This window comes from Diabrotica virgifera, chromosome 10 (genome assembly GCF_917563875.1).
Source record: "Diabrotica virgifera virgifera chromosome 10, PGI_DIABVI_V3a".
NCBI classification, from domain to species: domain Eukaryota; kingdom Metazoa; phylum Arthropoda; class Insecta; order Coleoptera; family Chrysomelidae; genus Diabrotica; species Diabrotica virgifera.
This window is the reverse complement of record NC_065452.1, coordinates 95,344,481-95,371,548: the sequence shown is the minus strand read 5'-3', so window position 1 is coordinate 95,371,548 and position 27,068 is coordinate 95,344,481. Positions and strand designations below refer to the sequence as shown.

Sequence of the window (27,068 nt, the reverse complement as noted above, 5' to 3'; positions counted from 1 at the left end):
TATTTGGAATGTTTTTTTGGTGCGAAATTCATATACGGTATGTTAAATATTCGTAGAACAAAAAGACGATTTTTATTAAAGCCAGTCAAAAAGAGACTAATAGTATATTATGCAACGAGCATTTAATGATGGTCATTATAAAGGAGTATAAGGGAGAGTACGAGCGTCATGATGATAATTAAATGCAAGTTGTATACACGATTTTTTCTATTCTTTTCTTTTTTCTTTTCAAACAAATTAAGTAGTTTTTCAGTCTGACAGTTGGTTTACATATTGAGAACTGTCAAATCGTATGTATGTGACTCGCCATTGGTTACTGCGCGTGTGCCACTTTTATCGCGAATGTCATATCGCGATCCTATTGGTTAAAAATCTGTATCTTAATGAAAATCTGTATCATAATGAAGTTCATTATGATACAGGTAGTGACATCATAATTGATATATTATAGTATGAGAATATAAAAATTATTGTTAATATATTACTAAAGATCCACAAGGAAAAAGGTTTTTCTGTAGTTGGCTGTATACGTATACCATATAATACACAAAAACGAATCCTTTATAATAGGTCTATATTTAAAATCCCTAAAAAGTGCTACATCACAGAACTAGTTTTCGATTGGTTGACCAATCATCATCAGTGCTTTCCTAAAATGAATATAACCTTATAAATTGGTGCAAAGGTTTTAAAATTTTGACTACGGTTAAAAAAAGTTGTAGGTTTTACTCACGTGATCTTACATGTTAACCACCAAAATATTTGTAATTATGTAGTATATGTAAATAAAATTTGTAATATTTTGCCGGTTAGCATGGTAAGGTCACGTGTGTATAACCTACAACTTTTTTTAACCGTAGTCAAAATTTTATAACCTTTGCACCATTTTATAAGGTTGTACCATTTTAGGAAAGAAAAAAAATCCACAAGGAAAAAGTTTTCTTGTCTTCCTTTCCTCTTTTAGGAAAGCACTGATGATGATTGGTCAACCAATTGAAAACGAGTTCTGTGATGTAGCCTTTTTAGGGATTTTAAATATAGACCTTTTATAAAGGATTCGTTTTTTTTTTTGAATTATATGGTATACAGCCAACTACAGGAATACCTTTTTCCTTGTGGATCTTTAATAATACATTAAGAGGATGGGTACGTATTTTCGGCTGCAATGCTATTCAAATGGGGATTCATTTTTTTCGAATCCTGAGAAAAATAATAAGTATTTTTGAAAAATTTAAACGCAGAATCAAAGATTACGTTATTGGCGAGGGTCGAAAGTCCCTGAGAAATTCTATAATGTTTATTTTAATAAGTTACAGGGGTGAAAAATTAAGAGAAAATTTAGTGTGATATTTAATTTAGAATATCTCATTCAAAATAAACTTTTTATTAATTCTAAGGGACTTTCGGTCCTCGGCAATAATATAGTCTTTCATTATGCGTTTAAATTTTTCAAAAATATTTATTGGCTTTTTCAGGATTCGAAAAAAATGAACACAACGTTTGTGGTAATATTTCCAAATCTATCTTTGTCATACAACGCACTCAGTCGAATAGAATATTGTCAGCATACTGTCAGTCAGACAGTGACAATCAGTGACAATTTTAAATATTTGACATTGCATCGGGAATATTTAGAGTTGTTGATTAAATAATATTGATATATAGTGTATTTGATAAATAATTGATTTAAGACGTGAACTTAATAAAAAGTTATTTATTGTGTATTATTTCTGGAAGATCCAAGCAGAGAATACATCAGGAAAATATATTCTGTGATCCAAGTATTTAATTGTTAAAGATGTTCAAAATTGTAAGCGTTCCATAGTATCAATATAATATGTATTATTAAAAAATCACTTTAACACTTTTCCTCTTTTCTCGATTGAGTATTAGTTTTTGTTGTACCGGGTGTCCCAATAAGAATGGCTCTCGGCCATATCTCAGGAACCGTTTATAGCACAGCTTTGAGAAAAAATATTTATAACAAAAATTGCCTCGGGAAAAGCCTAGAAATTATATTCATGATTGTAGGTACACCGCTAGAGGGCGTAATTGAATATCAAAAATAAAAAAATATCAAAATTTTACAAAATTTACCTAATGAAAGGGCACTGGAAATCCAATCATCATATTCTTCATAAAATTCTGCGCATATTTGATTTTACAAGTTTAAGTCTACCTTTGCAAATAAGAGGTGGGGGTGAGTGGGAACCTTCTTATGAAAAAATGACTGTAAGTCCGGTTCTGCTAAATCGAATTTTGTATATTTGATCTTGTTGAAAACAGCTGTTTTTCGGCAATGTAAGTGTCTTATTTTCGAAATAGCCTAATAAGTAATATGCAAGCTAGGAGACGTTATTTAATTATTTTCAGAAATCTAGTTTTCTTTGGAAAATATTAAATATAAGTATGCATTTTTAATCCTGTATTACAAAATTAGATCAAATTAGCAACATAATACCGGAAACCGCATGTCGATACCTTTATTCTATCTCGAGATATCTTAAAAAATGTGTAAATTTTAAACATAACTGTTACTGTCACCGGTAAACGAGGTTAAGGAAAAGTAGTGTGCCATGGAAAAAACAAATAAACATTTTCCAGATGTAAACGTATATAATTAATTAAGACAACAATAAGACAAACAACACCATAAAATATGTATAACAAAGAAATAAAAGCAACCACTTACTTAGTCTTAGTGACTGCCTAAATGTTCAAATAATTGCCCATCATTTTCGATGCAAGCATTTACTCTTTCAAGAGTAGATTGAACAGCAACAGATTTAACTGTTTTAGACTTTTATTTATGGGGAAGGATAAATAAAGACCTTTTTTTTTGCCGCAAGGTCCACTACGCGAGAAAACATGATCTAGAATCTAGAGAATACGAAACGCCATTCAAAGCATTGCGAAAACAGAAATTAAGACTGCTGTTCAATCTACTCTTGAAAGAGTAATTGCTTGCATCGAAAATGATGGGCAACAATTTGAACATTTAAGTCGTCACTAAGTAAGTGGTTGGTTTTATTTCTTTGTTATACTTATTTTATAGTGTTGTTTGTCTTATTGTTGTTTTAATTAATTATATACGTTTACATCTGAAAAATGTTTATTTGTTTTTTCCATAGCACACTCCCTTTCCTTAACCTCGTTTACCGTTGACAGTAACAGTTATGTTTAAAATTTACACATTTCTTAAGATATCTCGAGATAGAAAAAAGGTATCGACATGCGGTTTTCGGTGTTATGTTGCTAATTTAGTCTAATTTTGTAATACAGGAATAAAAATGCATACTTGTATTTAAAATTTTCCAAAGAAAATTAGATTTCTGAAAATAATTAAGTAACACCTCCTAGCTTGCATATTACTTATTAGGCTGCTTCGAAAATAAAACAATTACATTGACGAAAAAGAGTGGTTTTCAACAAGACCAAGTGTGCAAAATTCGATTTAGCAGAACCGGACTTACATCCATTTTTTCATAAGAAGGTTCCCACTCACCTCCACCTCTTATTTGCAAAGGTAGACCTAAACTTGTGAAATCAAATATGCGCAGAATTTTATGAAGAATTCGATGATTGAATTTCCAGTGCCCTTTCATTAGGTAAATTTTGAAAAATTTTGATTTTTCAATTTTTGATATTCAATTACGCCCTCTACCGGTGGACCTACAATTGTGAAAATAATTTCCAGGCTTTTCCCGAGGCAACTTTTGTTATAAATATTTTTTCAAAGCTGTACTATAAACGGTTCCTGAGATATGGCCGAGAGCTATTCTTATTGGGACACCCGGTACATAGTATAAATTATTACAATCACTGAATACATAGTTAGTGAAAATATTATCACATTTATTAACTGAATTAACAATTTGCAATTATAAAAATAACAGTTATCCAAGAACATTCAAAAGACATCTCTTTAAATTAATGATGACATTTTCAAGTAGAATCACATTCTCGTAATGTTTACATATCCATACCAGTGTGAATTTTACTACACGTAATTTGCCGCGTAAATACAGAAAAAGTAGGGATACCCGTAAAATATTTGCGAATTCTGTACAGATGGCCTTAACAATAATTTTTCTATTCTCATACTTATATCAATTATGATGTCACTACCTGTATCATAATGAACTTAATTATGATACAGATTTTCATTAAGATACATATTTTTAACCAATAGGATCACGATATGACATTCGCGATAAAGGTGGGACACGCGCAGTAACCATGCAATGGCGAGTCAAATACATACGCTTTGACAGTTCTCAATATGCAAACAAACTGTCAGACTGACAAACTACTTAAGTTGTTTGCGTTACAAAATTAATAAATATGAATATATTTTTTTTTTTGTGAATGATCATAGAAAAAATCGTGTATACAACTTGCATTTAATTATCATTATGACGCTCGTACTCTATACGAAACGAGCCGCCTAGCGGCGAGTATCCCTTATACTCGCTTCATAATGACCATCATTAAATGCTCGTTGCATAATATACTATTAAAAACCAGTCTCATTTCAACTGGCTTTAATAAAAATCGTCTTTTTGTTCTACGAATATTTAACATACCGTATATGAATTTCGCACCAAATAACATTCCAAATACTATAATTGTTTTATTTTTATTTAATAATATAGTAACAAGTATTTTAAAATCAATCTCCTTTTAACAGACTCTAATAAAAACTTATCTTTTTCGGTGTACGAATATTTAACATTTCGTATATGAATTTGGCACCGAATAACATTCCGTATATGCGTCTGGAACCTCGCCGCCTATTGGTTAAAATATGACCGCGTGCTGCAACGAACCAATAGAAAACTCCTAGGTTCCAAATACATATACGTAATGTTTAGATGCCTACGGAAGGTTGTCAGTCCATCTTTTGCGCGGTCGGCCGATACTTCTTCCGATTAGTGATTTATCTCTTGCTATTTTGACCACATGGGTCTCCTCCATTCTGCTTGTTATGTAGTTATTATATTCTTTTTTATATTTAGTGTCCATTCGTTTATACAGTGTACGTTACATTTTCTTTTAATGTCTTCCCCCTCTTTCGATCTCTAAGCCTATTTCCTGTAATTCTTCTCAGTACTCTCATTTCTGCCGTAATTTTTGTGTTGTCTCTATATCGGGTCTTCTTTCTGATGCATATATTATTGTTCTTACACTGACTTTATGAATTCCTGACTTCATCTCAGTGTTAATATGTCGGTTTCGCCATATAGTGTTATTAAGGCATCCTATTGTATATTTCTTATATTATATTATATATTTATCCTAATAAATAAATAAATGTAGGTAATTTAGCCCGATTTAGAAAATTTAGATTAAAGCAAACTTTTATTATATTAAATCAGCTTTCCTAGAGAGACTTATAGGCGAGCGGTTTACCCCCATAAGCAGAGCTTAAACCGACTAATTTTTTGCACTCATACCACACTAAACCTTTTTTATTCGATTGTAGGTATATATTTTTCAAAGTTCGAAAAAGTATCTCTATCTATGTAGCCCAAGTTATCCATTTAAGGGCGTAGGCATCCCCTTCTGGTCTCCATTTGTGTCTGTCCTGAGCTAAGCTCATTTCATCTAGAATTAGCTTGCCTCTTCAAGTCACTAACCCATCTGATCTGTGGTCTTCCTCTACTTCTTTTGTATTCGTAGGATCTTCAGTGTAGTATTTCCTTGTTCCATCTATCGTATCTGTGTCTTATGTTGTGCCCCGCAAATTTCCATTAAGATTCTGCTAATGTTTTTTTGTCCTTTAAGTGTATTTGCAATATCTGTCTTTCCATTTCTCTCTGTATTTTTATAAGTTTATCCATATTTATCTTAGTTAGTGTCCAAGTTTGCGCTCCATACGGGATTACTGGTATCACACACTGGTTAAGGACTTTAGGCTGTTGCTCAAATTTCTGATTCTTTAAGATGTAGCTCAATTTGCCAAATGACGCCCATGCCAATCTTATATCTGTTTGATTTTCTCTGCTGGCTTTTATTACTGTTCTTTTTTACTGTTGGCTATCAGGACGATATCATCGGCGTATCTAATAAGGTAACTCAAGTATTGCCCATTGCCCAAGTATTTTGATTCTTTTATTTTCCCATTGTAATTTCTTACATACTGATACTGATGACACCCGGTGATATGGTGTCACCCTTTTTGAAGATATTCTTCTTTAGCGGCGAATCGATTGAGGGTAAAATTTGATTGATCCGCGCGCATGCGCACACCGACAGTATGGTATTAGTTGTTATACAGGCTCTGATTGGGTGTTGAAATTTTGAAATGATGTGTCAATAATTGTTCAATATGGAGGTTATCGGTAAACAAAAATATTGTATAATATTAGTTTTTATTGAAGTGTGGACAGAAATAAAATCAAATTTATAATTATAGTGACTTTTCAAATAGTTTTGAAAAGCCGCAGGTACGTAATTCTAAATGTTTCAGTTGGAAATACCTAATAGTTTCAATACCTATCTATTTGGAAAATGTAAACAAAATAATGTAGTTACCTATTTGCAATGCTTTAATTTACATAATCTGATTACGAACAAACTTTCTACAAATCTTCATCTCATATATCGTTTTCTTACTCTATATTTTGTTGTATTTTATTTCGACAAAAATCAAACTAATAATTTTATTAAATTCATATAAATTTATGGTGTAAACGTTTAGTTTGTGTATATTCCCACATGACGTATACGAGAGTTTGGTGCAGTTTGAAATGGCGTCAACTTTCGTACGGCGCGGTGGACGTGAAGTGGGTTCAAGCCCCAAGCAAGTTATTGTTTTTTTATTTTTTTATAGATTTTATGATTGTAAGTATATTATTATATAATTTTTGAAGATATTCTTCTTTTTTTAAGAAAGTTAGTTGGATTTTTAAATAAAATAAGTACAAATAACCTTTTAAGTATATTTACTTCGTTTAAATTACCTATTATATAATAGAAGAATATCTTCTTACGTGCGTACAAAGTACACACACATTCTTTTTTTATTATTATTTTTATCGCTATAGGGTTTGTATATTCGTGCAGTTTTATGCAATTTATGTGCAATTTATTCTGGTTGTAGCATTTCTGTAGATGTTGTCTATTAATTCTGTGTATCAGTAGTCTATTCTGCTACCGTGTAGTGAGCTTTTTACAACCCAGTGCTTAACACTGTCAAAGGCTTTTTCAAATTTAACAAAATTGATGAAAATCGGTATCTTATATTCGTTGGTTTTACTACCAACTAAAACGTATATATAAAAAAATCAATTTGACCAAATCGCATCGGAATTTTTTTAAGCGTATCTCATCGAAATAACCACTTTTTCTTTCCTAGTATTTTTCGAAAAATGCTTGATTTTTGAGTTTGTAATTTTTAATTGAAAAAAAAATGCCTGAATTAGTGATTTTGGATTTTTTTTCGAAAAAATTACTGAATGAATTATAATTCTACAAAAAGCTTTATAATCTTTGAATCTCAATGTACAAGTAAGAATGTTTTGATAAGGTTTCTTGATAAATCGTTTCTATCGTTTCATTCTTGCCAAAATATTCTTACTTGTAGGTACTTGAAAGTTAAAGATTATAAAGCTTTTTGTAGAATTGCAATTCACTTATTTAGAAAAAAATTCCAAAAATTCAATTATCAGGCCTCTTCTCATCAAAAAATTGCAAATAACTCAAAAAGGAAGCATTTTTCGAAAAATTACCAACATATAAAAAGTATTTATTTCGATGGGACACGCTTAAAAACGTATTTTTAGTGATTCAGAAAATTGTCTTTTATAAGTTATAATTATTTTTGTTAATAACAATTTCCGGCCCACTTGAAAAAATAAAAAAATCATTTAAACTTCAAGGTTTTAAACAGACGGACCACGCTGCAGCGCTACTCTGTGGATCCACAAAAGTAGTTTCTGATGATTAGCCCGTAAATTCCCATGCAAATCATACGTACCATCTCAGACCAGCGACAGTGGCCAGCCACAGTCGCTCGTCTGGGATGGAACATCCACTCCACATAAGAACCCACGGCGAATCATCGGAAACTACTTTGTGGATCCACAGCGTAACGCTGAAGTCTGTTTTGAACCTAACAACTAATATACCTATAGAATCGAGTTATCAGTATAAATCGAGTTGTCAGTATATGTATTCAATTCCTTAAGCATCTTTTTAGGGTTAAACCGCACGCCTGTAGGTCCCAGTTTTAGAAATTACTGTTATTGTCCAAATATTTTCAAATTTCAAATTTAGTATTTATTTATTTATCGTATGGCATAGATACAATAAGAAAACATAATTTAAAAAAAGTATATAAAACATTAGATGAAGTATCACAAACGAACATCTAATGTATTAATATAATGTAACACATTTTCGGTCGCATTCAGGAACTCATCTAAAACTCCAGGGTACCGCTTTCGGGTGCATTCCTCAATAATGTGGCGGACGGTCTGCCGTTGCGCACCACAGTCACACTCAGGGGTAAGGGCCTTTCCCCATCAATGCAAGCTGTCAGCATATCTACCGGTACCTGTTCTTATTCTGTTCAGCGCCGTCCATGTATTGCGGGGCAGTTTAAAACCTGGCGGTTTCTGATCGATACAGGCCATTTGGTGTGATTCCTGTGGTGAGTCGCTCTCCCATTGTCTTCTCCAAGCGTTGGTGAGGTCGAAGTGTTCCTGATGTAGGGAGGTGGCCCGTAACAATGGGAGATATCTGGAGCGCAGTCTGTTCATTTCGATATCAAGCTTATCATGGTGGATGGGTAGTTGATGGTTAGCCTCGATTTTTCGATATTCTCTGAGAAGAGAATGACTCTTCTTAGTTTCGGCGGTGGAATGTGACTCAGAATGGGAAGCCAATAGTTCGCTGTTGATCGAATTGTACCTGAGATCATTCGCATTGTCTTGTTTAATTGGGTGTCAATGATCTTCGTGTGTTTGCTATTGAGCCATACCGGCGAAGCATATTCAGCCGCCGAGTATACGGGTCCGAGAGCGGATGATCTGAGTACGGAGGCTGAGGACCCCCCATGTGGTGCCACATAACTTTTGGATTATATTATTTCGCGTCTTCAGTTTTTCTGGCGTTCTTTTTAGGTGTTCCTTAAAACTTAAAGTTCTGTCAAGAGTCACTCCAAAATATTTTGGTGTTGAGTTATGAGTGAGTAGTCTGTTTTCAAAGTGAACGGAGAGTTTTTTGTTGGCTTGGGCATTATTCAGATGGAAACAGCACACTTCAGTTTTCGTTGCATTGGGCCGTAGCCTCCATTTGCGAAAATATTCACCCATAACAGCAAGGTCATCCGTCAGTATTGTTTCTGTAACATTCATGTTATTATGTCTTACTGCAATGGGCCAATCGTCAGCGTAGCCAACTTTCTGCGAAGTTGTCCTAGGTAGGTCCGCGATGTATAAATTAAAGAGTAAGGGTGCCAAAACAGATCCCTGTGGCAGTCCATTGCTGAGCTTCATTTGGACACTTCTTAAGTTGCCCATTGTGACGTGAAAAGGTCTGTCGGTGAGCATGCTATCAATGAGTTTGGTTAACTTTTGGCATGGGATGGCAAGGATCAGTTTGCAGATTAGTCCTTGTCTCCAGACGGTGTCGTATGCAGCTGATAGGTCAATGAAAGCAACGGATGTTTTTTGCTTTCTTTGAAAACCTGCTTCAATATGTGTTGTTAGGGATAGGATCTGATCTGTGCAGCTGCGGTTAGGTCTGAACCCTGCTTGCTTAATAGGTATCACCCCAAATATGTTGTTACTAATTCTGTTGTGGATTGAGCGTTCCAACAGTTTATAGACACAGCTCAGCAGTGCAATCGGTCGGTAGTTTTGGGGTTGATCATTTGCTTTTCCTGGTTTCAATATGGCTATAATGGAGGCCTTTTTAAGGGAATGGGGGATTTCTCCTGATTTTAATATATCTGTGTAGAAATCAGCCAGCCATTTCATAGCATATTTGCCACAATGGAGTAAAAATTCTGGATGTATTTTATCGGAGCCGGGTGCCTTTCCAGACTTAATTTCTGATATTGCTGAGGTAATTTCTTCTGGAGTAAACTCGTCAGAGTATTCAGTATTCAGATGTAGGCGGGCATGTAGACTTTATTATTTTTAGTTCTTGTTTTACTTTGGTGGTGTGGTCACGATCTCTAGGTGCCCTTGAGTTTGCTACAATGTGAGAGTGTGAGAGGCCACTCTGTTGGGAACTATTGGTACTTTGTCTCTAGTTGAGTGTCTGCTACTGCCAAGTTTTCTAAGTAAGGACCACGATTTTCTGCTTGATTTACTAAAGTCTAGTTTTTCCAAGTTGCCATCCATTTTTGCCCTCTGGCTGTATCCAAACTGTACAGCAGTTCGTCCGCAATTTCTCGGTCTTGGCTTTCGTTGTATTCTTGATACAATTTTTCGCATTTTTCATCCCATTCTGGGACATAATCTCTACAATATCCTCTGGGTATAGTTTTCTTCGCTGTAGATATAACCGCGCCAACAAATCTCATATAGTTTGTACGTGTTGGGGTTATTTGTCCAATCTCGCAGTAAAAGTCGCCCAAGCTGCTTTGTTAAAGTTTCACCTAGGTCGAGGTAGAGATGTTATTATTGGTATTTTGATGCCAACTTCTATTACAACTGGTCTATGTTGGCTATGTGGAAAATCTGGGAGCACTGTACGTGAAGCCGCCAGAGGTTGATTGTTTTCGTTTGTGGAGACAAAGCATAGGTCTGGGCTGTATTCTCGCCTCCAGGCTGCAGATTGAAAAGTTTCCCTATCTTTAGCGTCAAAGACTAAATACGTGCCAACCCCTTCGCTCCAGTTTATCGCCTCGCCGCTTTGATCACTTTGTCTATACTTCCAGAATTCATGATGGCTGTTGAAATCTCCAACATACACTGAGGGGTGTGGGTGGACGTGAATAACATGCGGAGGCCACAGGACTGCCGGGGGTTTATAAATATTGCTGACAGTAATTTCGCCAATTTGTATGGTAACCGTATGAATGTTATTTATGTCTGATGTAGAACATATGTGTGCATTTTCTATTTTGTTTCGGACATAGGTTGCTACTCCATAAGCTGGATGGTAAGTTGCACCCAGTAAATCGTAGCCATGAATTCTTCCTCTAGCGAGAATTTGTTCCTCGTTTTCTACATGGGTTTCCTGAATTGCGACTACGTCGATATTATTTTCAATGAGTACCTTTTGAAGGTACTCACATTTACTTCTACTAATACCTTCTATATTTAAATGGTATATTCGGACGCTTGGTCCGAGTCGTTTTGTTGCTTGGTCCTGAGAAGGTCCCTTTAAGTTGTTGGTTGGAGGCATATCTTATTATATTGTAATGTGTTCTTTCCAGGAGATCTAGAGATTCTATATTGTCTGGGTGCCTATTGTGCCAGTTCATTTAGCATTACCCAGGGTGCACGTGTAGTATTCTACTACGGACGCGAACTAGCTTTCACCCCACAAATTTAGTGATTATTATCGTCTTCTTTACGTGCTAGCTCCGCGACGGAAGTTAGGAATTATCACTGCTATTCTAAATTTTATCACTACAGCTCAAAAGAGTTCAGTTGAGCTGTATCCAAAATATTCTCTGATGTTTCTCAGTCAGGACATTTTTCTTTTACCAATGCTGCGCTTTCCTTGAATCTTTCCCTGCATTATTAATTTTAGGAATTCATATCTGTCACCACGTGTTATATGACCCAGATATTGTAGTCCTTCTTATTTTGAAGGAATCCAGTATCTCCCTGCTGTTCTCTATTCTTCTTAGTACTTCTTCATTGGTTATTCTGCCTATCTAGGATATTCTCAGCATTCTTCGATATGGCCACATTTCAAATGCTTCTAATCTATTGAGACATTGTTTATTAAGAGTTCATATTTCCACAACCTACCAAAGAACAGGAAATACATAACACTTTAGTAATACTTGTTTTTAAACGCTTTTCTTTACTTCAATAGTTTGCATCAAATCTTTAGACGTTAATTTGACTGACTTTTCTTCAATGCAAATGAATGAAAATTTGCAGACATATGCATTCGAGGGAACAATACACGAATCCTCAATAAAAACTTTTTTTGTTTATTAATTGTTTAAACGAAAAAACGATTTTAACAGAAAACGCTTAAATTCTCTTGTTTTTTACAATGAAGAAACTTGAAACTTTTACAGATTGTAGCTAATTATATGAACTATACATAATTTCACTTTTTACGTTAATTTTTTACGTTATGCTTCATACATAAACAATAAAGTTTCACATTTATTGCCGATCCCGACTACTTTTAATGTTTGTACATCATATGTATTATACATATTTTAATAAACATGACGATATATTTTAATGTTTGAAAATTGTAAGACTAAAAAGTAAAAAATAAAAAAATTTAAAAAAAATATTTTTAAGAAACGCTTTTCTTTAATACTAAAATGTGACTAAAATTAAACATTATAAAAAAATCAACTAAAAAGCAAAAAATAAAAAAAATCTAACATTTTCTTTGACGAATGTGTTTTTTTCAATTTTTTTTATTTTTGCTTTTTGTTGATTTTTTATATGTTTAATTTTAGTCACATTTTAGTAACTAAAGAAAATCGTTTCTTAAAAATATTTTTTTCATATATTTTTATTTAAGATTTAGACTGAGGTCTCTACTACATCATAAATTTGTTTCATGTTATTGAATGCACTTCTAGTCTTTTCTATTCTAACTCTGACTTATTTGGTATAATCGTTTGTTGTTATAAACATTAATGTTTATCCCTAAATAGGTATAATTCTGATTTCGTTCTATCGTCTTTTTTTTTTCTTTGATATAACCATGAATTTTAATTTCTTTATGTTTAGTGATAGCAGAGCCTCTTTTACTTCAAATCAGGCCCGAGGCACTACATAATTTTCGGGCCCCTAACAAAAATTTAATAGTAATAATAATAATAATTTTTTAAATGTATTAATTATTTAATATAAATATAGTTGCACCAGAAATTTAAATTTTTATTAACAATAAATAAAATTTATATTTAATATTGTTGAATTGCTTAAAGTGCAAAAACTACCGTGGAATTTCTCTACTATGTACAGCATATTATTATAAAGTCCTCACGTAAGTATATTATAAACCAGCGGCTCCAACCACTAGTAAAAAATATTAATTGGAGAGTATCAGACGGGCTGCAGACGGGGAAGATCGACAATGGATCAAATATTTACAGTCAAGCAGGTCTCGAGCAAATAATGGGACACAAAAAATAACAAAAAAAAGACTTAGGTCCCTTTCTGAAATAAGCTGTTCATATATTGGCTGAATTGGCAATACCACACAAGCTAATTAGACTCATTAAAGCCACAATGTATGAAACTCAGGCATGTGTACGAGTACAAAACCACCAGAGAGACTTTTTCAAAGTCTCGCAGGGATTGAAGCAAGGAGATGGGCTGGCCCCAACATTGTTTAACCTGGCAATGAAGTATGCGGTTAGGCAAATGCAAACTGGACTAAGAAATCTCCTGACCAACAGAACCGTTTAACTGGCCTCTTATGCCGATGATATTAATGTTATGAGTAGAACATAAACAGGAGCACAGGAAACATACGCAGAGTTAAAAAAGCAAACGAAAAGGCTAGGTCTGGAAATTAACATAGAAAAAAACAAAAATAATGATACAGACGACAAGAAAAAATAAAGTCCCACAAAACATTATATCTGAATATGACATTGAAACGGTTGGAAAGTTTACATAACCTGGGAGTAGAAATATATGCCGACAGATCAGAAGATGGAGAAATACAGAAAATAGTACCGCAGGCAAACAGCTTATTTAGTCCTCTCCAATATATTTCGGTCTAAAAGTGTCTACCCAAATACAAAGATGAAAATCTATAAAACCTTAATTCGACTAATAGCAGTGAAGTCTGGGTCCTGAAAGAAACATCCAAAAACAAACTCGACACATTAGAAAGGAAAGTACTGAGGAGAATACTAGGACCTGTGAGGGAAAACGGAATCTTTACAATTCGATACAACAACGAGCTTTATCATCTTTATAAGGAAACACCCCTGTCAGACTTCATTAGAATACAAAGATTGCAATGGGCTGGACATGTGATAAGAATAGGAGAGGATAGGCTACCAAAAAAAGCAATGAACGCTAGGATGCAGGGAAAGAGACAGGTTGGAAAGCCTAGAAAGTGTTGGGAAGGCACAGTAACCAGCGATGCACAAGTATTTTTAGAAGTCCATGTATGGATAAGAGCAGCCACAGATAAAAAAAGAGTGGAGGCAAAAAATGAAGGAGGCCAAGGCTCAATTTGGGTTGTAGTGCCATAGAACAAGAAGAAGAATAACATAATGGGAGGACGAACTTCCTTTTTGCGCACTGTTTTGAGGTGTAAAATAAGATAATATTGCATATTTTTGTGCCTGCCGTTTCTGTTCTCTTAATTTTGGCTTTTTTCGTTTTTCACTGTCACTTAAATGATTTTAACTCATGATAATAACGAAACAATTACTTAGATAAGAAAAATAAGTGTATAAAGAAATTTAATATAACGACTAATGATTAATAAATAGATTAGTTAAACTAACTTAAAAAGCACAGGACTGAAAACTAATACATACAAGCAAGTAATACCTTATCTTTGCATAAAACGGCATTAAACATCAAACTAAATATTAAATTTAAAAGTGCATTTTAAATAAATATGACAATACGTGACGATAGCTCTTTTTAATCCTACCTCTTGTTATTCCTTCGGAGTGGTGTATAAATTTTGCTTATTGTTATTGGTGCCGAAAAGGCAATCTATTATACCTACTCTTATTGCAGTTTTATGATGGTTTATGGTTTAAGAATGGTTTATGGACTTATGGTGTATGAATATCACTCTAACCTAATATTTGTTATCATTTATCATTTCCTGTTCGTAAAATGAAATAATTTTGAAAATTTATTTTTTTTCAATAAAAAATTTCTTTTAGTGATGTTTTCGGGCCCCATTAAAATGCGGGCCTGAGGCAGGGGCCTCATGGGCCTAGTGGTAAAATAGGCCCTGAGTGATAGTCTTCTCTCGGTGCAACAACCTTATCTAAAATTCTTTGTAGATCTGTAATATTTTCTGATTTTAGTGAATCATTAGCATATCTAATTTCACATAGGGATAGGCCATTTATTTTTATGCCTGCTACATCTTCTAATGCTTTTTGGAATATTTCCTTTGAGTATGCATTAAATAGTGATGGTGACAAGACACAGCCTTGTCTAACTCCTCTTTTAATCTTTATTTTATTAGTTTTTAAATTATTTATTTTTATGGCAGCTTCTTGTTCATGATACATATTATTTATTATTTATTATTATTGTGTTATTGTGATTAGCATGACTGATTATTATGTTTCTCTGTAAAATAGAAAATATTGCATCACTCTGTATATTCTAATGATCTAATACCTAATTTTTTTCTTATTTAGAAGAAGCATCCGCTAGTACTTCTAATGGCATTTTGGAACCACTTCCCGCTTCACAAGACCAAATGCAACATACCAGTGATGAGGAAAATGATAGCGAATTCGACCTCAGTCAGACTTTTGAAACCAATTCCTTGAATTCAAACTCTACTGTTTCCTCAAATGCTGATGATTCAAGTCAAAGTGGGTCACAAAGCGGGTCCAGTCAAAGTGGGTCGAGTCGAAGTAGGTCAACTCAAAATAGGTCAACTCAAAGTGGATCAAGTCGAAGTGGATCAAGTCGAAGTGGATCAAGTCGAAGTGGATCATCAAGTCAAAGTGGATCATCAAGTCAAAGTGGATCATCAAGTCAAAGTGGATCATCAAGTCAAAGTGGATCATCAAGTCAAAGTGGTTCAAACCCAGGTCGGCCAACCGTGAGAGAACTATTAAATGAAATGAAAAAAACTCAAATTAAAGTATCGATTAACAATGGAACAGACCTTTCTGGCATTACCTTTGACAATCTCCAAAACAGCGAGATAGACGTAAGTGACGAAGAAAAACTAGCGAGAATCCACGAATTAATTAAAGAGAAGTATAGATGGGCCTCAGAAAACATTTACGACGTTAGTAAATATTGTCATGCATCTGGAGGTGAATGTACAAACCCTCATTGCCCTGGAATGTACCGTAGGTCAACTCCTTCAACATCGAATACATCTGATTCTACGCAAGAAAGTACAGCTGGACCTAGTACATCCGAATATACTACTCCATCCACACTTTTGACGAATACAGAAAATGGGGTAAGTTAATAACAGTAAATATTTCTTTTTTAGTTAGGCATAATTGAATAAATTAGAATTAAATTAATTATAGATAAGGATGTAAACTGGCTTACATAACATGTAAATGTCAGCGGCTCTAATGAAAGACTGCACTTTGGTCATATTGGTAGTGCATTTGCAGTATCATTCTGAGCGCGATGCTGATAAACATGAACCAAGAAAAATGATTGTACATATTTGTTTACCTTCATCCAACGACTTTTTTAATCTGGTTTTTATGAGTATTGACCTTCCGGGATTTAATAATGAGACCTTCTTATCTTGCCCTATCCCCTTGACGTTGGCGATTAACATGGCGAAACTGTCTCTGTCTCAAGCTATTCTAATTAGTTGCTCCGCTTTCTTTATTCCTGTCCATTCCCTGATATTCTTCAACCAAGACGATTGTTTTCTACCAATTCTTCTGGGTCCTTCGATTTTACCCATCATAATAGTTAAAGAATATTATATCGGTCTCCCCTTACTACCTGTCCAAAATATGCCATCTTTCTACATTTGATGTTATCAAGCAGCTCGCGAGCTGCATTTTCTCTCTTAAGGACTGTCACATTTGTGACCATAGCCGTCCATGGAATTTTTAGTGTACGTGTGTGCAGCCACATTTCAAAGGCCTCTAAACGATTAATGGTGGATATTTTTAATATCCATGCTTCGACACCATATACGACTACTGTAACATTTAATCATGCGCTTTCGAAGTTGAAGTTGCCAGTTATCATTACATCAGAATGACCTCATTGTTAAAAATGTTGTGTGGGCTATCTCGATTCTACATTTTATCTCTTTATCTGGATATAGATGTTTAGTAATATCACGTAATACGGCAACCAAGATATTTAAAACTGGGTACTCATTGAATTATATGACCATCAACATATAACCGTGAGTTTAATGTGCCAAACGGCTAAACACAATGTATTTTCAAACTGCAGAGTCTCAGATGCAGAATTTACCATTATAATAAAATTAAAATGGTAAATAGTTATTTAAATCTGAGACTTTTCGTATTGAAAGTTCTTTCTGGCACATCCTTAATCTGCGACTATTACAATTTATAAGACCGCAGACGGCGAATATAGAAAACAAAAAGGATTCCTTGCAATCACATTCCGTTTTCATTCGTCTAGGAAAAGGACAGAAGAGGAACTTTCTAGTACTCAAATCTAAAGATAGAAAAGTAAAAGATTGTTTTGCTTGTTTTTGATTCAGAGGGATGCACAATCGCTGGACAGCTGTTTCCACCATTTCAGGCTTTTCAACAGCGCTAGCGTGCACTCCTCTGAATCGAAAAACAACTCAACCATCAATTTAAGGGGAATTTGAAAGATCATTCAAATTCCCATTGGGACGCGATCCAGCGATATCTCTTAACAAATTGAGAAGAGTCTCAGATGCAGAATTCACCATTATAATAAAATTAAAATGGTACATAGTTGTTTAAATCGGAGACTTTTCGTGTTGGAAGTTCTTTCTGGTACATCCTTTATCTGCGACTTTTACAATTTATAAGACCGCAGACGAAGAATATAGAAAACAAAAAAAAACAGAAAGAAATTTCAACACGAAAAGTCTCAGATTTAAATAATTATTTACCATTTTAATTTTATTATAATGGTGAATTCAGCATCTCAGACTCTTCAATTTGTTAAGAGATGTCGCTGGATCGCGTCCCAATAGGAATTTGAATGATCTTTCAAATTCCCCTTAAATTGATGGTTGAGCTGTTTTTCGATTAAGAGGAGTGCACGCTAGCGCTGTTGAAAAAGCCTGAAATGGTGGAAACAGCTGTCCAGCGATTGTGCATTCCTCTGAATCAAAAACAAGCAAAACCATCTTTTACTTCTCTATCTTTACTCAGATTTGAGTGCTAGAAAGTTCATCTTCTGTCCTTTTCCTAGACGAATGAAAACGGAATGTGATTGCAAGGAATCCTTTTTGTTTTCTATATTCGTCGTCTGCGGTCTTCTAAATTGTAAAAGTCGCAGATTAAGGATGTACCAGAAAGAACTTTCAACACGAAAAGTCTCAGATTTAAATAACTATTTACCATTTTAATTTTATTATAATGGTGAATTCTGCATCTGAGATTCTTCAAATTGTTAAGAGAAGTCGCTGGATCACGTCCCAATGAAATTTGAATGATCTTTCAAATTCCCCTTAAATTGATGGTTGAGCTGTTTTTCGATTCAGTGGAGTGCACGCTAGTGCTGTTGAAAAAGCCTGAAATGGTGGAAACATATATCCAGTGATTGTGCATCCCTCTGAATCAAAAACAAGCAAAACCATCTTTTACAACGTATTTTGTTTTTAAACAGTTTATGTTTAGGCCAAACTCTCTTCCCATTGTGTCAATGGCATTTAAAAGGCATTGTAATCCATTCATGTCATCACTTAAAATAATTGTATCGTCTGCATCTCTGATTGTATTTATCAGAATTCTACTAACTTTTACGCCCAATTCCAAATTAAAAAAGCGCTTCGTTAAATATTATATCTGAATATAAATTGAACAACAGTAGGGAAAGTATACAACCCACTCTGACGCCTCTTTGTATTTTGCATATTTCTATTGATTTTCCATTTATGCAAGCTGTCGCTGTTTGACGCCAGTATAATTTTTCTATGATTCGTACATCTTGACTATCAACTCATTTGTCCTTTAATATGTTAATTAATTTGTGATGTTGTACTCGATCAAAAGCCTTTTCTTAGTCAATAAATACGGCAAAGATGTCTTTCCTTTACATTTAGTGCAAAGAGTGCGTCCCGGGTCCCCAGTCCATTTCTGAAGATTTGTGTTTCATCCTGGTCCTCTTCACATTTAACTCTGAATCTGCTGTGGATGATACGTAGAAATATTTTCAAAGTGTGGCTTTGATTAATAGGACCAGGTTGGCTTAGTTTACTTCATCTCGAAGTTTTTGTATGCTTAGCAAATTATTACTGATACGCAATAACACTTCTGGATTATGTTTGATTAATATTGACCCTATCTAGACCCAGTGCCTTTTATGTTTTAAATCTTCTTAAGTGTATCTCAATTCCTCTATTGATGCGAAATATGTTGGTGTCTCTTATAATGTGATTTGTTTTAGTTCTGCCTTGTCTTTAGAAGGACACATGTGTATTGCCTCCCTACTATCTTCCATTTTCCTCCTAAATATAAGGAATTTCCGTCTATATTGTTTTACGACTATTTTTTGGGCGTCTCCCCAGATGTCTCGTTCTAGTGCTTTACATAAAGTTTACCAGCATTTTTTTGTTATTGTTTATTTCTTGTTTCCACCAATTTGGCAGAGCGTACTGCCTTCCGTCCCTTTTGCTAAAGTTACTTTTCCTCAACTTGTTTTAATGTATTTTGCAACTCCCCTGTTGTTTCTATAAGTTTTTCCTGCATTCTCCACTCAGTTTACTCCTCATCAGATTCTTCCCATTTTTTGTCGGTTTTTATATTTATTTTGTATTTTATATATTTTTGGAATGTAAAAAATATAAAAACTTCTTCGTCCAGCATGTTACATTCTGCAATTTTCCTCACTACTTGCTGGCTCAGTATCTGATATGATGTGGGTAACAGAAAATAGACAGCACTGTGTACTGTGTATCTTTGAATCGTATAATAATAGCTAATTGTATTAAAAATCTATAGTCCAGAGACAAATCTCTATAATTCGTACAATTCCAAAAGGCAGTAGCTGAAATTATTGTTTTATATTTTATGGTATTTCTTCTTCTTATTCTCGTAGCACTGGGTATTGGCTGACTACACAACTCGCTTTCATCTCAAACGGTCGTCCATGGAAGTAAGGTCAGTTGGTAGAACCATTGTTCTTAAATCTGACCATAGATTAACTCTTCATCGAGGATCTTGTGAACGTCCTCAGGACCTTCTGCCTATCGGAAGTCACAGATTAACTTGCCAAGGCGGTTATTAGGGGTTCTATGGACATGTCCACTCTATCTAAGACGTTGGGATTTAATCTCTTGGACCACGTCGCTAACACTATACGTTTTTTTGACCTACGCATTTGTTCTTATTCGGTATTGGTTATGATAAGGTCCAAAGATTCTTCTTAGGATTTTTCTTTTAAAACATCTAAGTTTTCTTTCAACTTCTTTTGTCAGCGACCACGTCTCACCGGTGGATAGCTTTCATACATAAGCTCCGGTCTAATCACAATATTTAAAACTCTCCACTCTAAAGTTATATGGGTCTAAAGACTAATGCGGCTGTAGTTTCGTGTTTCAACGAAATTGAAAATGGTTATTCATTTGTGATTTATATGGGTCTATTGTAATCTTTTGCCCTATTCTATCTCGTGTCTTTTGTCTGTTGATGCACATATATTTTTTTGTTTTCATGTTTGGTTTTCTTTTCATTTACCCTTAAACCAGTTTTTTAGCCCTTACTTCCAATTTATTGAAAGTATTCTTCACATTGGAAACTATGTTTCCCACAATGTTAATACTATCCGCGCATGCTAGTAGTAATTTTGGTCCATTTACTGTCAGCAGTTCTGTCCTAATTTCTGCCGCTCTTACTACTTTTTCCAGGATTATATTAAAAAGGAGGGGTGACAGCGTGTCTCCTTGTTTCAGGCCACTGCTTATTTCAAACGATTCTAAAAGTTTGTTACTTATCCGTACTCTGAATCTACAGCCATTTACACATATCTTAAGAAGCTGGATAAGCTTTTTTGGAACTAAAAGCTCTACCATTGTATTCCACATCTGATCTCTTTTAATACTGTCATACGCTTGTAGGAAATCTGTAAAGAGTTTATGGATAGTTCTGTTGAATTCTCATCCTTTTTCAAGCAGTTGCCTTATGAGTAAAAATTTGATCTATGGTAGATCTTTTTTGCCTGAATACGGTTTGGTATTCCTCTATGAAATTTTCTACAAAAGGTGATAGCCTTCTTAATGGATGTTCGATAAGATTTTATACGCCGTATTAAGTAGGGAGATGCCTCTATAATTAGAGCACTTGGTTTTGTCTTACTTTTTATGGATGTGGATTATTACACTTTCGTGCTTTTATTTGTTGGTATTTTCCTCTCGTTCTATATAAGTGGTGTTGTATAATGCAAAGTTTTTTCTCCGTACTCAAGGAATTCTGCCGGTATATTGTCGGAACCTGGAGCTTTTGCGTGCTTCAATCTGTCAATTAGTGGCGATTATTTATATATGTTTGGTTACACCACAAGATATATACCTCCTACATGTTCTTCCTCTTTATGTATGTTTAGTAAATTTCTTTATATTTGCTTTCTGTTATTGATTTTGTATCTACTATATTTTACTTGGTGGTACTTGATGATACAAATTATTTATCGACACTTTAAATTTTTTGCAGACTGAGACTAACATTTCTGAGCCAGTTGGCAGAATCATCAAATACGCCGTATTAAGTAGAGAGATGCCTCTATAATTAGAGCACTTGGTTTTGTCTTACTTTTTATGGATGTGGATTATTACACTTTCGTGCTTTCGTTTGTTAGTATTTTCCTCTCGTTTTATATAAGTGGTGTTGTATAATGCAAAGTTTTTTCTCCGTACTCAAGGAATTCTGCCGGTATATTGTCGGAACCTGGAGCTTTTGCGTGCTTCAATCTGTCAATTAGTGGCGATGATTTATATATTTTTGGTTCCACCACAATACCTCCTACATGTTCTTCCTCTTTATGTATGTTTAGTAAATTTCTTTATATTTGCTTTCTGTTATTGATTTTGTATCTATTATATTTTACTTGGTGGTACTTGATGGTAGAAATTATTTATCGACACTTTAAATTTCTTGCAGACTGAGACTAACAGTTCTGAGCCAGTTGGTAGAATAATCAAACATTTAGTTTCCATTCGCAGGAACAGAAGCGGTAACTGCGAGGATGATGCTCGCCGTCGAGAGGAAAATAGAAATCTCTTGACCAACCTCAAAACACACCAACTGCTCAAAAAGTTTGCTTTGCAAAATGAGCTTATTAATGAAAGCTCGAAGGCTGTTAATGTATGCAGGACGTATCCCGACTTCTTTGAACCGCAAGTCATCATCGAATCGGAAAAAATTTTATTGTTAGCAAGTAAGTGCCTAACTTCTTATTTGTTATTTATGCCTTTTTTAAACATTAATTATATTTTTGTACAGAATAATGCCTTTAAATATTCCTAATTTTCACGTAGATATATTTCATAAAGATTTCACAAGATTGTATCACTCGTTTAATATTGATTAAGAAGTTACTTCTTTTTATGAACGATAATAAAATCCTGGTCATAAAAAATTATAATCTCTTTCTTCTTTTTCAAGTGCCTTGCCAGTTGCGAATGTTGGCTATTAACATGGCAATTCTGATCTTACTTACGGCACTTCTGAATAGTTCGACTGATGTGAGCCCGAAACACTTGGTAGATTTTGGAGCCATGAGTATCTTCTCCTGCCTGGCCCCCCTATGTCTATTTTCCCCTGGACAATCAATTGCAGTAGACGGTACTTCTCGTGTCTCAATATGTGGCCTAGATATTCAAGTTTTTTTTTGTTTAATAATTATTGTTCTCACGATCTCTTTCTCTTCCGATTCTGTGGGTTATCTCTATGTTGGTGGTACAATCTTTTTAGAATTTCGTGTTATTTATTTTAATTATAAATTTTTCTATAATTTACGTTCGTATATACCTTGGTTTTCTAATGTATTCCGGTTCCTAATTTTCGTTTTTTGTATCTAGTTGCTCTCTCTCTCTTTCTCCCCTTCCTTAAACCCTTTCAGGTGTCGGATTTGGGTTTAGTTATGCTACATATTCACTCATCTTCATCATCATCATCTTGGTGCTACAGCCCTTAGAGGGCCTCGACCTTCTCAAGCTTTCTACGCCATTTTGTTCTGTCCCTTGCTTGCATTTTCTAGTTGCCGACTCCGATCTTCTCGGCATTCTGTGTTACCCCGTCCATCCACCTCAGCTTTGGTCTACCCCGTCTTCTCATTCCCACGGGTTGCGCTGTTAGAATCTTTTTATCATGTTTGATTCAGGGACCCGGGCTACATGTCCTGCCCACTGCAGGCGGTTTCGCTTAATTATAGTGATAATATCTTTTCCACCAAACGCCGTATGCTTGTAGATATTCTGCAGTTCAAAGTTATATCTACGCCTCCATATTCCGTTCTCACAGACCGCTCCGAATATCTTACGTAGCACCTTTCTTTCAAAAATCTACAGAGCTGATTCATCTGTTTTAGTTAGCGTCCATGCCTCTGATCCATATGTGAGAACGGGGACTATCAATGTTCTATACAACCTTATACGAGTTTTTTGAGACAGACGTTTGTTAGCCAAGTACTTTAATAGACTATGATAACACCTGTTTGCAATTATTATTCGTCTTTTTATTTCCTCTGATGTATTATTATTGGGGTTAACCGATGTCCCCAGATATATGAACTCTTTGACCGCTTCGAAGTTTTGGTCATTGATGATTAGATGTGCGTCAACATTTCCAGCTCTTGTGTTTGTGTTAGTCGCCATGAATTTTGTTTTATTTCGATTTATATGTAACCCCATTCGTTCTGCTGCTGCTACTAGCTCGGTTAGGATTTCCGCAGTTCTCGCTATGGTTCTTGTTATAATGTCCACGTCGTCTGCATATGCTAGAATTTGGACAGATCTATTGAATATTGTTCCCCTGCTATCTATACATATTAGCGTCTCGTACGGCTTTTTCTAATGCTACATTAAAAAGTTGACACGCCAGCGCATCTCCCTGTCTTAACCCCCTATGTATTTCAAATGGGGTTGACGAGTCGTTTTGAATTTTTACTGCTAATATCATCTTCGCCATTGTCACTTTTATCAAACATATGAGTTTTTTTTGTAATTCCTAACTCATTCATAGAGTTGTAGAGACTTGGTCTTAATACACTGTCATAAGCAGCTTTAAAATCGACAAAAATATGGTACATATCTATGTTAAACTCTTGCGCTTTTTCCAGGATCTGTCGTAGTGTAAAGATCTGGTTAATGGTTGAACGTCCACGCCTGAATCCTGCCTGGTATTCTCCTAGAAACGTTTCGGTATAAGGCTTCAATTTCTCGTGCAAAATGTTTGACAATATCTTGTATGCTGTATTTAGGAGAGTTATTCCGCGGTAATTATTTCATTCCAGTTGGTTTCCCTTTTTGTGTAACGGGCATATTAAGCCTAAGCTCCATTCTTCAGGCATTTGCTCCTCAGACCAAATTTTACAAACAATTTCTCGCATCACCTTGGTGGGCTGCTTTCCACCGTGCTTAAATAACTCTGCTGGGATGCCATCGCTGCCTGGGGATTTGTGGTTTCTTAGTTTTTCTATAGATATTTTCACTTCTTCTACAGAGGGGGGTTCCACGAGTTCCTCATTTCGGTATTCCAGCTCTATATTGTTAGTAGGTTCCCCTTCCAGTAACTCTCGCTACTGGAAGTTCACTCATCTATTCCATTCTTTTCTGTCTTGTGCTATTATTTTCATTTCTCTTCGCATCTACCCGCATCTACTCTTTGATGTATCCATTTTCTCCTCGGTCTGCTTTTTTTCTTTTTTGTGATATTTCTTGTTTCGTGAATTTTGCTCGTTAGTCTACTGGGTCTCATTCTCATCAGATGTCCATACCAGTTTAATTGTCTCTTTATTATTGTGTTCATTATTGGTTCCTGTTTGGTTACCCTCTAATTGTCATAATATTTCCATTGCGTTTATCGTACTATATTATGCTTTTTCTGCAAAGTCAAATTTTCACTCATAGAATCATCAGTATCACAATAATGTTATATGTTTTCATTTTTGTTTCTTGGGACAATTCTTTTTTTTTTTAGAACTGGCGCTAGTGCGTAGTATAGTTCCATATTTTTGTTCTGTTTGTTATTTCGAGCTCTATTTGCCATCATTGGCAATTTACTTCCAAGATATATTATGCGGTAACTATTTTCAGTTAAGTATTTTTGCATTTAATATTTATTTTATTTTTTTCCTTTTTGCCGATGACCAGCATTTTACTTTTCTCGATGTTAATTTCCAATTTTAGTTTCTCTATCTCCTCTCTCTCTTGTTCTCAGGTTACTCTTTACGAGGGCGGCACCTTTTCCTTCTTCCCATCGGTTTTGTGTTTTATTATTCGGTTTTTGGCATTCTGTTATACATGTCCATAACATAAAAGTTGTTTCTGGTGTATACAGGGTGAATCACCTCTAACGGGACGGAACATTACAGCGAAATGGTAAAAGATTTGAAAAAATTTTAAATTAGTAGTTTGTAAGTTGATAAAATCTACATTTTAAAATTATTTTGAAATATACAGAGTGTCCCAATAAATGGCGGCGTATCAAAGTTATATTTTTTCTTATGGAACACCCTGTATTTTATTGCAGTTTTAATTGTTCGCAAAAAAATAAGGTATAGTTTCATCAGACTTCCCTATACCTATGTACAGAATGGTGACTTTTCTTAAAATGTAAAGTTTTAAAAGAAGGCTTATTCTCAATGTATTTAAGAAATATGAAAAAAATACTTTTACATCTAAATAGTTGGATATTGGTTGAATGTATTCCATGATTAATTATTACACAATTATTTACAGGGTGTTCAAATTTACAGTCTCATTATTGGATTATTCAATGTGTCATATGATGCTTATTTTAAATGGAACACCATGTATATTAATACACCATTATACTAAACGGAGTCACCTCTTTCGAATGGTATATGGATTCCCTATACCTAGGTCTAATAGTTTTTGCGTAATTTACAATATTATTTAAATTCTTAATCTGTAAATCTGGTTTAAAACAAAAGATGTATCTCATTGTATGACATCGTCATTTTATGACAGTACGGTCTGGTAATTGTCAAAAATATAAACATCCGTGTATGATATTCAAATTTAATTGTTCCTAAAAATGAATAATCGCGTTATCTACGAAAGAGTAGACATGGTACTTTGCATTGGGGAGTGTTTGCAAAATTGTATCTTACCTTCGTAAGTTTACGCTCAAAAGTATCCTGATAGAAGACATCCAAAAAAGGACGTTTTTGAGAGATTTCATTAGATTCCGTGCTACTGGTAATGTTGCACACGGAAAGTTAAATAAAAATAAACCAGTTATTTGTGATGACGTCAAAGAGCTTGATGTCCTGCTTTCTGTTACGGAAAACCCAAATACTAGTAAAGAAAAAATTTCGGGTAAATTGTAAATCAGTCAAACGACTGTTAGAATACTTAAGAGAAACCACTATTATCCGTATAAAACTCAACTACACCAGTATTAAACCAAACAGGATTATGATAAATATTTAACTTATCGTTTATGGACTTTAGACTTTATAGAAGATCCTGATTTTTTTGGAATGTATTGTATACAGACCAATATACCTACTTTTCATAATATTGGTCTAGTAAATAGACATAATTTTCATTTCATTATGATAGAGTAAACAAACATTTATTTCGTACTGTTTAAAAATCGAGAGTGATTATAAATATTATTTTTAAAATCAATTTACCGTTTAAGAAAATTGTAAATTACGCAAAAACTATGACTCCTAGTTATAGAACATCCCTATACTATTCGAAAGAGGAACCTGTGTTTAGTATAATAATTTATTAATATACATGGTGTTCCATTTAAAATAAGTATCATATGACACATTAAATAATCCAATAATAAAACTGTAAATTTTGAACACCCTGTAAATAAATGC

General features: G+C 34.4%; 1 protein-coding gene across 1 annotated transcript in view; it reads left to right on the top strand.

The window, feature by feature from the left end:
• Positions 1-27,068, top strand: part of LOC126893121 (anillin-like) — a 102,801-nt gene that overhangs the window by 52,988 nt on the left and 22,745 nt on the right. The window contains exons 3-4 of the mRNA XM_050663067.1: positions 15,518-16,302; positions 22,148-22,424. Of these exons, the coding sequence (XP_050519024.1) occupies positions 15,518-16,302; positions 22,148-22,424 (1,062 nt within the window). The remainder of the gene's footprint in view (positions 1-15,517; positions 16,303-22,147; positions 22,425-27,068) is intronic.